Source organism: Carcharhinus amblyrhynchos, chromosome 15 (assembly GCF_965287045.1).
Source record: "Carcharhinus amblyrhynchos chromosome 15, sCarAmb.v2.hapA, whole genome shotgun sequence".
NCBI classification, from domain to species: Eukaryota; Metazoa; Chordata; class Chondrichthyes; order Carcharhiniformes; family Carcharhinidae; genus Carcharhinus; species Carcharhinus amblyrhynchos.
Window position 1 is genome coordinate 33,072,657 of NC_137338.1, and position 12,427 is coordinate 33,085,083.

The window sequence follows — 12,427 nt, forward strand, 5'->3', positions numbered from 1 at the left end:
TAGAATGTTGCTCCCCTGCCACATCCCTCCTGGGCTGGATAATGCCTCCCACTAGCTCCACACAGACATTACCGCGCCGCCCCCCCAATACATTACTGATCCCCGATCCCCCAAACCTCCCGCCACACAGACCGATCGCGGGTCCCTCCCCCTTACTCTCCACAGATCTCAGACAGAGTGACAGTGGACACGCCCCCACCCCCACCCCCACCCACTGATCTCAAGCAGAGAGCAGTTGGACACCCCCCCCCTTCCCTCCTCACTGATCTCAGGCAGAGTGGCAGTGGACACCCTCTCCTTACTGATTTTAATTTGGTGTAACGAACTTCAGGGCATTCTTGGGTCATGCAAGATGTTACATAAGTGCAGGTCCTTTCTTTTATAACAAACAGTGGAATGTGCCTCATAGATCAATGAGAATTGATGTGACTAGTAAAAGTACTTAATCTCTGTCTGGCCCCTGAGCAACATAGGTCAACTGAATCACTGATATGCTGCTGTATTCAGCATGCTACTGCAAGTTATTGGCAGAGGGAATCCCATATGAATATGCTCTGGTACACACTTGGCATCATGAACCCTGTTGAATAATTCATTCTGATCTGTCACTGGCTTGGTATTGCACCATTTGGATATTTTTTGTAGAACACATTGTGCAGGTACTACAGCTGATTTGACTGATACCAGGCAGTGAAGACAAGTTGAACTTGTGCCCAAAGGGAATTACCCCTCAGAACATCAATATGATTTACATGACATTTAAAAAGGAGAATTAGGTCCCCTATCTCTTTTAATATCTTTCAGAAAAAAGATGTAATATTGGTTAAATACAGAGAAACCCTGGGCCAGCAGTCTGATTTGCTTAGCAGAGAACAAACCTGCTATGTGTTGTAAATACCTTTTAGAATGATTTTCCAGCCAGAGTTCATTTATTCTGTTGTAAGTAAATTAATTAACATTCCACAATTGTTGGGGAGAAGCAATATTAAAGGGCCTCAGTGTCTTGTTCCCCAGGTCCAGTATTGTTTATCTGAAACCTCTTGTCCAATTGTACTTTGATATTCAGATATTTTAGTTTTCATGTATGGTAGGCCAAGACTTATGTTACAATAAACTAAGGCCTAAACTTATACTGCAGGAAATTAAGTCTAGGCTAGCGATAGTCTACAAATATTGGATTATTTCTCCTTTTGCCAACTCTCTTGTACCCTACTTTTTACAGTTAGTACTTATTACATCTGTAATAATATAAAATTAATTGCATAGTGATTCAGAGAAAAGACTGGGCTTTGAATGTATTTAGTTAAAGGATATTTGACCTGTACCTATCATAAAAGATAGCAATTTCTTATTTCTTAAAATTTCCATTTCTTAAAATAACTATTAAAATGAATAACAAGGAAGACTTGCACTATTTTTTTGGTCAAGTAGAAAGTTAAAATTCATTACTTCAAAATTAAATGCCAGGCCAATGTCTGTGCCATGGGATTGGTAAATGTTATACACTCATGAAGGTGGTGTCAGCTCAACAGGGGTCTGAAGATCAACTTTTTCTCCAAAAGGAGTTGTTATTTCCCCAAATAGCAAGTTACTCCTCACCTTAGCTGGTTGCAGTGGGTTTAACAGTGAGCTTGTGGTTGATGCTTTTTCTAATGACCTACAAAGGAGACAGTGGATTGCCCCGTGCCATCAACTGAATGAGTTTTTTTTAAATTGGCCCTTTTTTAAAGGGGTACACAACAAGCAAAATGGCAGCCATAAACAAAGGAAGGAAGAAAATTTCCAAAACCAAACAATCAGTATTGCTCCCATTGCCTACTAAACACTTCAGCCTCTCTCTCTTGGGGTCATTTGGGTGCGGAAAAGCTGGTGAAGGAGAAGCAGACAACAGGAGAATCACTCCCATCAACCACACTTCCTACCCCTCATCCCCATCCCTAACTTGCTCTTCTTGACTTGCCTCCCACCCCAAACGCCGGGTGGCCAAAGATCATGGGAATTTTGGATTGAGATAGAGCCAAAGCAGATAGCATGGTTAAATGATTGAAAAATAGGTTGTGACCTTATACAGTCAACAAAAAAAATAAAATACAGGCTCATCTAGGGTCAGACGAGTGATCTCTGGAGTACAGCCTGACACGATAAATGGGATGGGAAGGGAGGGTAAAACTTTGTACAAATATCTTTTTAAAATCAACGTGCTTTTAATAGGGAGTACAATTAAACATTCGCAAAGACAAACTTATTTTTGATGAATATGAACCTTACAGTATTTTTGTTGCAAATCACTTGATACATTTCAATGCCTTTTATTGCATTTTCTAATTTATTGGACAAAGTGTCTCTTTAAATACCATTCTTCTTATTACATACTCACCATAACAAGATGGACTTGGATAACGACCTGAATAATAGCACTTCCCTTAGTTATCAGTGTAATACTAACCCAAAGCTAAAGACTCCCAGAATTTCGAAGCCACCTCTATCATTTCAACCTCTCCCAACAGCACGTGAACGGGCAGCAAATCAGGAGGGCCGTTCGGATTAATCCCGATTAACTGGATCCTTTGCAACGAAATAGTGCGAAAAAAAAGCGCGTGAATAGCTTTAGTTCCAGACACACAAAATACACACAACAAGAGCAGAACCACTTTCTGTTGAGGATGGCTCTTGCTAATCTACACCGCAGGTGTGTTTTAAGCGGTGGAGAGGTACATCAATAGGTTGTCTGTGAAAAGGTGTGAAATCTATAAATTGCAGTCAGGCAGGGAGGTCAGCTACTCAATGGACTTGTAGCATTTGATCTGTGTGCGCTGAAATGTAGGTCCTGCTAGCATTTAATCTCCGATTTGCTTCTGTTGCTCCAGTTAAATACACTTAGTAGGAGCTGAAATCGTATTGTTTTTTCATCTCTTCTACCCATCGTGGAGTTTTTGCAAGACATTCTTTCAATTATTCCGTTGTCTTTTAGTTGACTAATCTTACTTGGGTAATAGAGTAGTCTAAGTAACTTTTAAAGGCGCAACATTAATAGATTGTGTTTTCAATTTAATGTCTAGATTTTTGCATTATCGACCATGTGTTCTTTAAAAAAAGTATTTTTTTTTCTTTCCCCCTCCCCACCCCCCCAAAAAAAACAATGTGTTTTGTTCCTTTGGAAAGTAAAAGTTAAATTAATTGGTTTTAGATGTTTGTTTCAACATTATTTCTTTGGGGGGAGTTATTGGATATACTTTCATTTAAAACATTGAATGAATTAGATTGTAGCATCCCTATAACTGTGTAATGTGCTAGTTAAACATTTTTAATGAAGCTGCATATGAATATCAGTTGCTTAACTGTTGTTTAGCTCTCCAACTTACTGGTGAATGGATTAGCAATGTGGGCAACGCAGCTAAATTGTGTCTGTGTGAAATCACTAATTTAGATGACTGCTTGGGGTTTCAGGATTTCAAATTCACTTTGGTGCATAAAGCACTTTAGGTTATTTAAATCTAACATTTAGGAAGGAGCTGGCTATTTTGCCAATAACATACTTTTGAATCATTTCTGAATTGCTTGGATGAGCCCCACAGTTTTTTTAGAAGAATGTCATTGTAGCCAACAAATCATGCATCTAAGTTAGTGTAAGAACGTGAAAGTTAAATGCTGTTTAGATGTTGCATGCTAAGTTGACATTTGGTTTAGTTATTTCTGAATGCTTAATATAGAGGCATGTGCTGCAATATTGATTATGTAAATAATTGGGTTTTGCAAAACTAGCAATTAGTATTTTAGGAGTTTAATGAAACTCAGTAGAGGCTTTGTAAAACATAGTTGTTTGTCTTGTTAATCCTCTTCAGATATGAAAGTTGTGGGCCTGGAAGATGGCTATTCTAACACCATTGTTCAAAAAGGGTTTATTAGTCTTTAATATCCATTGTGGGCTAACTTATAACCCATGATCCAAAATCAAATAGTAAGCATTTATAAATGTAAGGGGTAATCAAAGACAGCTAAAATAGACTGTTAAAAGGCAAGTAATATTTGATAGCTGAGAGCTTTTGACAGGATAGGTAAAATGGTGGATGTGTTGAGGGTAAAAATGTTCAAAGTGCCCTTCTGCACACAGCACTCTGTTGAATAAGGAAGCTCTGATGCAAAGAAGTGCCCTCATTTGGAAAACGCAAGAAAGAAGCTTTTTTTTGATTTGTAAATCTGGAGAGAGTGTCAGTTGATGTGGATTTCTGGAAGATGTTCCATAACATTTAACAAGAAACTTTGTTAGGAAATTTGGGTGTATGGTACAATGACTGAACTTGCATGGTCAGTAAGGCAGATAGCAGGTAGCTGAGCTTTAGATTGGAGAGGGATTACAATTGATGTTTTCCCAAGTTCCAGAATTGGTCTACTTTTTTTACTCTAGGAGTGGATGTAGATGAACATAAAAAGGAAAAAAAATTGTCAACGAATCAAAATTTGCTGACTGCATCATAGCAGGTGGCTTGGCAAACAGTGAAAAAGGGTGTGAAAGATTTTAGAAATAACAAAGGCAAGCTAGTAGATGCATTTGAGTTCATTTTGGATGAAGATTGGAGCTTTACAGTTAATGGCAAGATGCTGAGTTAGAAAGCTGAGCAGTGGCCAACAGCCCCAATACATAATATCCTAAAATTGGGACCGTGGGTAGATGAAGCTTTTAATTTTTAATCAAAGCAGCATTTTTTTAATGACTAGAGATACCTACTATAAAGAAAATAAATTTAATCTTGTCTTTGGTTAGATTATAATTAGAATAATGTAAATTTTTGAGATTTTCTTAAAATTATTCTTAATGTAGGTTTACCAATATTATCAATGATGTTAGGAGTGGAAATGGTTGCGATGAAAGACATGTCATACTTGAATTGTTTTCACTGAAGCAATGAACACAAACAGGAAATGTAGAATTTAAAGACTAATGTAAAGTTTGGGCATGATGTTGGGAAGTCACTAAGGGGTCATCAATTTAAAACTCTACATGCAATGGGGTTAGAGTTGGCTTGGAACAAGGGATTTTTTTTGCCAAGTAGTTAATTCAAGGATCACGCATTTTTCAGGGAAAGCTGGAAAAATATATGAAGCAGAGATGGGTACTGGGCTGCTGGAAGAGAGTTAACAGAGTAATTAGTCTGGGAAAGCACCAACAAATTCTGAAGTATTTATCAAGTTCAATCTGTTCAATTTCTTTTTTCAAAAAAAGCTAAAAGTTTTACTAAAATATATTCAGAAAATCGCTAGGCATCTGTGAAAACAGATGCAAAATATGCTAGTACCGCCAAAGGTTCACTTGGCTCAGTGGCTATTAGCCAGAGCAATTTGACCTAATCTAACTGCACTGATCTGCATGGTTCAGTTGTAAGACTGTAATATCTGGGAAATGGGCTTCTACAACGAATCAACTTCAGGAGTTCTGAGTTGCATTCAAAGTGCTTTTGTCTGTCAGTAATCTCTGATCGTTCATTGCTGTTTGTGGGTGCCTGCTTTGCTTACGTTAGCTGCCTCACTTTCTACATTATGATATTGACTATTCTTCAAAAGTAATTCTTTGTAGAGTGCATCATATGTCCTGAAGTTGTGAAAATTCCAATCTATATGTTAATTGTTTTCAGTTCAATTCTTTATGTTTGCTTGATACCATAAATTTACAGGATATATTGTCTTGCTGAAGAGCATTTTGTGAAATTCATTGAGGATGATTGTGGTCTGTTCAACAAACTATACTTTCACATATGCCATCGCATTTATTTTGCAGCAAGATTTTTTGACCTGCTGTAGAAGAACTATTGTCAAGCTAACCTGTCATGAACTTGAGTGACCTTATTAGCTGTTTGCTGTGTCCATACTATGCAATGTAATAAATTAACTTTACCTTGTAAACATGAGAATTAGCTGATTTGGCAACAGTTAAGTAGACTGATTCCAGTGGCTGGTTCCCATTTAATCTCGGTGCAACAGTCTTGTTGAAAACCTGAGATGGTTTTTATTACCCCTTTATGATTTTGTTATACCATGCCAAAAGTGAAGTTTTCATCTGTTATATACTGTAATGTTATTTATGGGCAGCAAATGCAGAAGTGAACTTTTTAGCTTAAATTTCCTCCCTTTAACTTGTAGTTTCAAGACTTAATGCCAGACAAACTGTTTTAACATTTAGCGACCCTTTTTCAATCTTCAGAGGTGAATTTTGGGACATTTCCCCTCCTGCTTTAGCAACATCCCTTCCAAAATGGTTATTATTTTAAGTGTGAAAGTAGATATGGTGTAATGTATTTATTTCTGTTTTTTTCAGCTGATTGAAGTCCAAAGACGCAATATGGCAGAAAGTAAAGCCACTAGTGTGCTGAGCTGGGATCAAGTGAGCAGTTTGAATGATGTCCTTACTGAGGTTGTCCTTATTCATGGTCGTGGAAATTTTCCAACATTAGAGGTCAGACTGAAAGATGTGGTTAAGACTGTAAGGACCAGGCTCTTTGAAAGTGGAATTCTAGTACGAGATGTCCGTCTTAATGGGTCAGCAGCCAGCCATGTCCTAGTAAAGAATAATGGCTTAAACTACAAAGATTTGGACTTGATATTTGGGGTTGACCTACCAGGGGAAACGGAATTCCAGTTGGTAAAAGATGTGGTGCTGGGTTGTCTGTTAGAGTTTCTTCCAGAAGGAGTCAACAAGGAAAAAATCACACCCCTTACACTCAAGGAGGTCTATGTGCAAAAAATGGTGAAAGTATGCACAGATACAGATCGTTGGAGCTTGATCTCCCTCTCCAACAATAACGGAAAGAATGTGGAACTAAAATTTGTGGACTCCCTGCGCCGGCAGTTTGAGTTCAGTGTTGACTCCTTCCAGATCATCTTGGATTCGCTCTTATTTTATTATGACTACTCTGAGAACCCAATGAGTGAGCATTTCCACCCAACAGTGATCGGGGAAAGTGTATATGGGGACTTTGAGGAAGCATTAGGTCACCTCAGGAATACGTTAATAGCAACCAAGACTCCAGAGGAAATCCGCGGAGGAGGACTGTTGAAATATTGCAATCTTCTGGTGAGAGAATTCAAGCCAGCCAGTGAAGAAGTAATCAAATCCTTAGAGCGGTACATGTGCTCCCGTTTCTTCATCGACTTCCCAGATATCGCTGAACAGCAGAGAAAGTTGGAAGTCTACCTCCAGAACCACTTCATTGGGGAGGAGAAAAGCAAATATGATTACCTGATGATCTTGAGAAATGTTGTGAATGAGAGCACTGTTTGCCTAATGGGACATGAAAGACGCCAAACTCTCAACCTAATTAGCCTCTTGGCCCTCAGGGTGCTGGCAGAGCAAAACATCATCCCCAATGTCACCAATGTCACTTGCTATTATCAGCCTGCTCCATATGTCAGTGATGCAAACTTTAGCAACTACTATGTAGCGCACACTGCCACCTCATACCAACAATCGTATCCTACTTGGCTTCCCTGCAACTAATAAGTAATGCTATGTTCACAGTTGACTTGTGTGCAGACTGACGCAGCTCAGCTCATCTCAATGACTTCCTTCATTCACATTGGCTGAGAAGGGAGAAAACCCTATGGTTGTTGTACATGTTGCATGTATTAAACTGCAATGAGAATACAAGGATAATACGCACACATTAATTTTTGCTATAGGAAAATATCCAAAAGAAGTCACTATGATGGGTGGAAGATAAATTTAGGAAGGGAGACTCAACACTAGCAAGAGTCCTGATAGTACACTGTGTCATTGTTCTGGAAATGTAACTTTCACTTTCTATAAAGGGATATCTATCCTCGCACTGCATACTAGGAAGTAATTTGTTAATTTTAGAGTGAAAATGCAAATACAAGTTTACAAAATAATTTGGCATTAAAGAAATAAACAATTATCCAATGGTGACAGTTGCAAATGCAATGTAGGGGATGCACAGTGATTGTTTTAACTCTTTTTGAACATGAGACCACAAACCTAGACACCTGTAGTTTATAGCTCCCATTTCAGTTAAAATGGTAAGTAGTTCCTGTTGTGATTTACTGGGGGCTGGGCAGTGGTGGTGGGCAGGATGAAGAAAGAGATTTGATGTATAAGCTGCAAAGGTCCAGTGCACAACTACAAATCAAACTGTATAGATAGGCAAGCTGTTATTGCGGTTGACTCATTATTTGTATGTAACTGTGATGGGCCATCAGTGTATGAGAAATGAGAATGAGCAATCTGAACTTTCTACCTCTTGAATGAATGGCCATTAATTGACATTCGAAGATAAATAAAACTACTTTGTTGCAAAAAACATTTTAGAGGAAAAAAATTGCGAACTCTTGCATTCCCTTTTATTTTGTATAAAATCTAATCCTGCTTGAGCTGAGAGAGAACTTAAAGACTTGTTATACTCTCTTCCAAGGTAGCTCATGTTAACAAATTCTGTGCAGCCTATTCCAGAATGAGCTGCAATGTTGAATTACTTTGGTGCAGAAAATTATGTTAATTTTGTTGCTTCTGCATCTTACCAGTGGAGGACAAATGGTCTTTTTTGTGTCTGCTTGGATCAGCCTTTTAAACATAAACCACATTCCCAGACAATGGAAGTTTCAGTATGCTGAAATCATTGTGCTGTTTAAAACCCAGCTTTGCTGGGCTAGAGAAAGATACCAAGTCTAAATTATAAGATCTTAATCTGTGTCCTTTACCACACCAGTACACAAACTGGAGTAAGAATAGATAAAAATGTAGTTTGAACTTTCTGGATTCTAAAGTCAGCCATTGTGTGGCAAGCTTGGCTGTCATAAACGTGGTCCTTGGTCCAAAACAAAAATGTGGATTTTGTGGAGTTCCAGGCACAGAGGAGTTTCCTGTAACAGATTTTACAATCTTGTTGAGCTAGTGCCTAAAACTAGCTCAATTATGTCAAATGTTCTTTGTCATGGGTGAGTTCAGGTATTAAAAGTACATTCAAGAAGGGATGATGTAACTTGATGGAAATTTTATTCACATTTTGCTCTGGACCAGATATGCATTTTTGTTCAGATGGATTGCAATTTGTGATTTTGTTAGCACTCTGCCATTGCAACAGAATGATGAACATTTCCTGAAACTTTCAAATGGGCATGGAACTTGTTTGTCCTATTTGGCTTAAATCCTATAGGGAAGGAAGGGTAAAAATTGAATACATTCAGTAGAATTACAGTAATAAAACACACTAAAGTTACTCCACTCAGCACATTAGAATGTATCTTAACACCAGAAAAGAGAACTATTCCACTCTTTAAATAATGGGGACAGGAGTGGGAGGGTGGGGAAACACAGTGTACTATTGGTGAGGCCATTTCCTTTAGAGATTTCATTACACTAAGTGTTAATGAATGTAGTCAGTGCAGGATGAGTACTGGTCCAGCACACGTTGCAAGTTCAGTGTGAACATAGTATTGCTGTTCTTTAAAGTGCATGGGGACAATTGAAAATTGTAACCACAATAAATTGTATGCTGAATTTCAAAACACCAGCTCTGGAATATATGGAACAGAAAATAGCAGACTATAAACTTTGCAAGTGTAAAGGGTTTGCATATATTTTTGATGTTTATTATCTCCTACTGATTGAACACTTGTGTTTTTCATCAAAGAATACTGGGGGGAGAGGGTGTGCAGAATAGAACTTGGGTATATTTTATAAAATAAAAAAAAAGCTAGCTAGCCTGGGCTGTTCAGATAAGAGCCCTAGATTAAATTGTAAAATTACTTGTTGCAAAAATGACATTCAATACACCATCAGTTGCTGCCTGATGGTTCAGATGAGTTTAACAGTGAATCCTGATTAGAATTATGTGCTTGAAAGGAAACCTACTGCCTAGGGAGTCTAGAAACTTTTTTTCTGCAAGGAAAATGGAGCAATCTGAGTTTTAAGCAGTTAGATAGATCTTTCCTGTTGCACTGGGGACTCTCTCCATATACAGTGAATTAATTTCTGTTGCAGTGTGACTCTTCTACAGGGAGTGGCAGCCTTCTGATACCTTGCACAATTCAGTGAGCTTGTTTATATTCTGAATGGTATTATTGAACTGTTCAACCGGGGAATAGGCCATCACTGCTGACTTTGGTCCCTGCCTCAAATTGGCACCCAAATATGCACTTTCTGGGAGAGTCACTGGGTTAGTGTCCTGAAATGGGAATGTTGCATTTTATAAACCAGGGTTCAGGACAGTGGGGAGGAAATTGAGGTCAACTAATGAGGTGCTAACACAACAGAGGCAGCCAGCCAATTGAATCTGGGACATTCCTGATCTGTATGACTTGTTGCTTTTATCACATGGTGAGCTTACCCACTGAACCAACAGGGAAGTCGAGAGAGTATTTTGTTAATTTTTTTTCAGGGAATCGCCCCCCTCCCCCTCAAGTGTGCTCCATCTTGAAAGTGCTTGCTACTGCATATTAATATTGCAAAATGTAGCTAAATCAAATACTCAAAAGTAATGCTTAGTTCAGGATTGTGTAAGTACTGGATGAGTGTATGATGCATTGGAATTCTCTCTTGCCAGTGTGTTTTTTGTATCCTGAATTCAGTTTTTTTTCTGTTGACCAGAGGCAGGAGGGGAAACTAAACTAAACTGACTTTTTTTTCTTTCTGTTTGTGGGGTGGAGTAATAAAGTATGAAGATGATTGGGACTGAATTCTACTCCTGCGAGAATTGAATTGTATTTTTATTTTCAGATTAACTCAGCTGCTACTGGCAGTATTTGTATATGAAAAATATTTTTGTTTCCAGATTGTGCTGCTGTACATGCTTTGTACAAGTGAGAGAACCTGTAGACCTTTGGTCCCTATTTGACAATAAAGACTACCCAATAAAAGGTCAACTCAACTGAATGTTTTTTAACAAATTTGCTGATTGTTCTCCAAAAATCGAGCAACTTCTGGTATCTGTGCCAAATCAAACTCTGCAGGACATGTAGAATGGACAGTTGAATAGCTGCACAGGCCTGCTTGTTATAGTCATGCAGAATTATATCTTCACTGGAAAATTTACTTTATTTCTAAAGCTTCATCCAAGTGTGTGAAGGATATTGTGTATTTTTAACAATATAGATTATTTTCTTTCAATTATCTAGGTTCAAAGATTTGGAAATCCTCTCCCATACTTTTTCTGCCTCGTCCCAAAGATGCTCTTTAGACATTGTTCTGTGCCTTTAGTTATCTAATTCACAGATAGGAAGTTAGAAGCCAGTTGTTTAAATACCTTGATGCTTTTCACTTTATTCATTACAGCATAATGTTTTGCATCTAGGTTAATAGAGAAGTAAACCTGAAGTTATTGAACCAGTCTCTAGTACTGTTGTTGATGTCAGATTGGTCTTGAGAGGTAATCTTCAAGCTAGGTCTTTCCCTTTGATAAATGTTGGTTAGCTAGATGAAAATGTTACTGCAATCCATTCTCAATTCAAGAACAAAGTGGTTGCAAAAATGGTCTGAGTTATAACTGAAGTGCTGTGGGTTCATAGGTTGAGATTTGTCCTTTTTCATAACCACCTTGTAAATTCTAGTGAATACAGGCTGAGAGGACCTCAATCTCCTACAACAATTAATCTTGTGAACCTTTGCTGCACTCCCTCTAAGTGCAAGCACACTGTCTGAGGGATACAAACAAATTGAAAAATTAATAATGGTATAATATGCTGGGTATTAAGATAAATGCCTAACCCCTTTTGAATCTGATTACCTCAAGTTGAGTAATGTTGCTAGCAAATGGGCCTGGATTGTCGTCTTAATGTCCTGACTCTTTTTTTTAAAAAAAAATCCTTGTTTTTAAATCCATTCATTGCTTCATGTTGCCAATCTGGCATCTCCAGCCTTAATTTCAGATTTCTGCATGTACCTAATTCTAGACTCAGTCTGAATTTAGTCACTTCGCAAGTGATGGCCATAACTTAGCTACCTAAACCCAAATGTAATGCCCTCTCATGCCACCCCCCCCTTGTCTCCAGCTTAATGATCAAATGTGAGTTACAGCAAAAGATACCAAGTCACGAGATATTAAGGCAGATGGTCAAAACAAAAGTAATACTTAGGTAGGGTGGCACTGTAGTTAGCACAGCTGGCTCTCAATGCCAGGGATCCAGATTCAATTCCAGCTTTGAGTCACTGTGTGGTATTTGCATGTTCTCTCCTTGTCTGCATGGGTTTCTGCTAGGTACTTCACTTTCCTCCCACAGTCCAAAGATGTGTGGGTTAGATGGGTCAATTTAGAATGGCCAGAATGCCAGAAAGCTAAATTTATGGGGTTATGAGAATAGGACCTGGGTGGGATTGTGGTCAGTGCAGATTCAATGGGGTGCGTGGGCCCCTTCTGCACTGAGGTTCTGTGATTCTATTTCAGCTGAAAGGAGAAAGAACAGCCCAAGATTTGGATATGGAATT

The 12,427-nt window shown here is 38.4% G+C and overlaps 1 protein-coding gene across 4 annotated transcripts in view; it reads left to right on the forward strand.

Moving 5' to 3' along the window:
* tent5c (terminal nucleotidyltransferase 5C) overlaps positions 1–10,883 on the forward strand; it is a 32,401-nt gene extending 21,518 nt beyond the window's left edge. For all 4 annotated transcript variants that reach the window (XM_080203759.1, XM_080203761.1, XM_080203762.1 and 1 more), the window contains one exon: positions 6,311–10,883. In XM_080203759.1, the coding sequence (XP_080059885.1) occupies positions 6,335–7,489 (1,155 nt within the window). In that variant the 5' untranslated portion in view covers positions 6,311–6,334 and the 3' untranslated portion in view covers positions 7,490–10,883. The remainder of the gene's footprint in view (positions 1–6,310) is intronic.
* Positions 10,884–12,427: the final 1,544 nt, after the last annotated feature.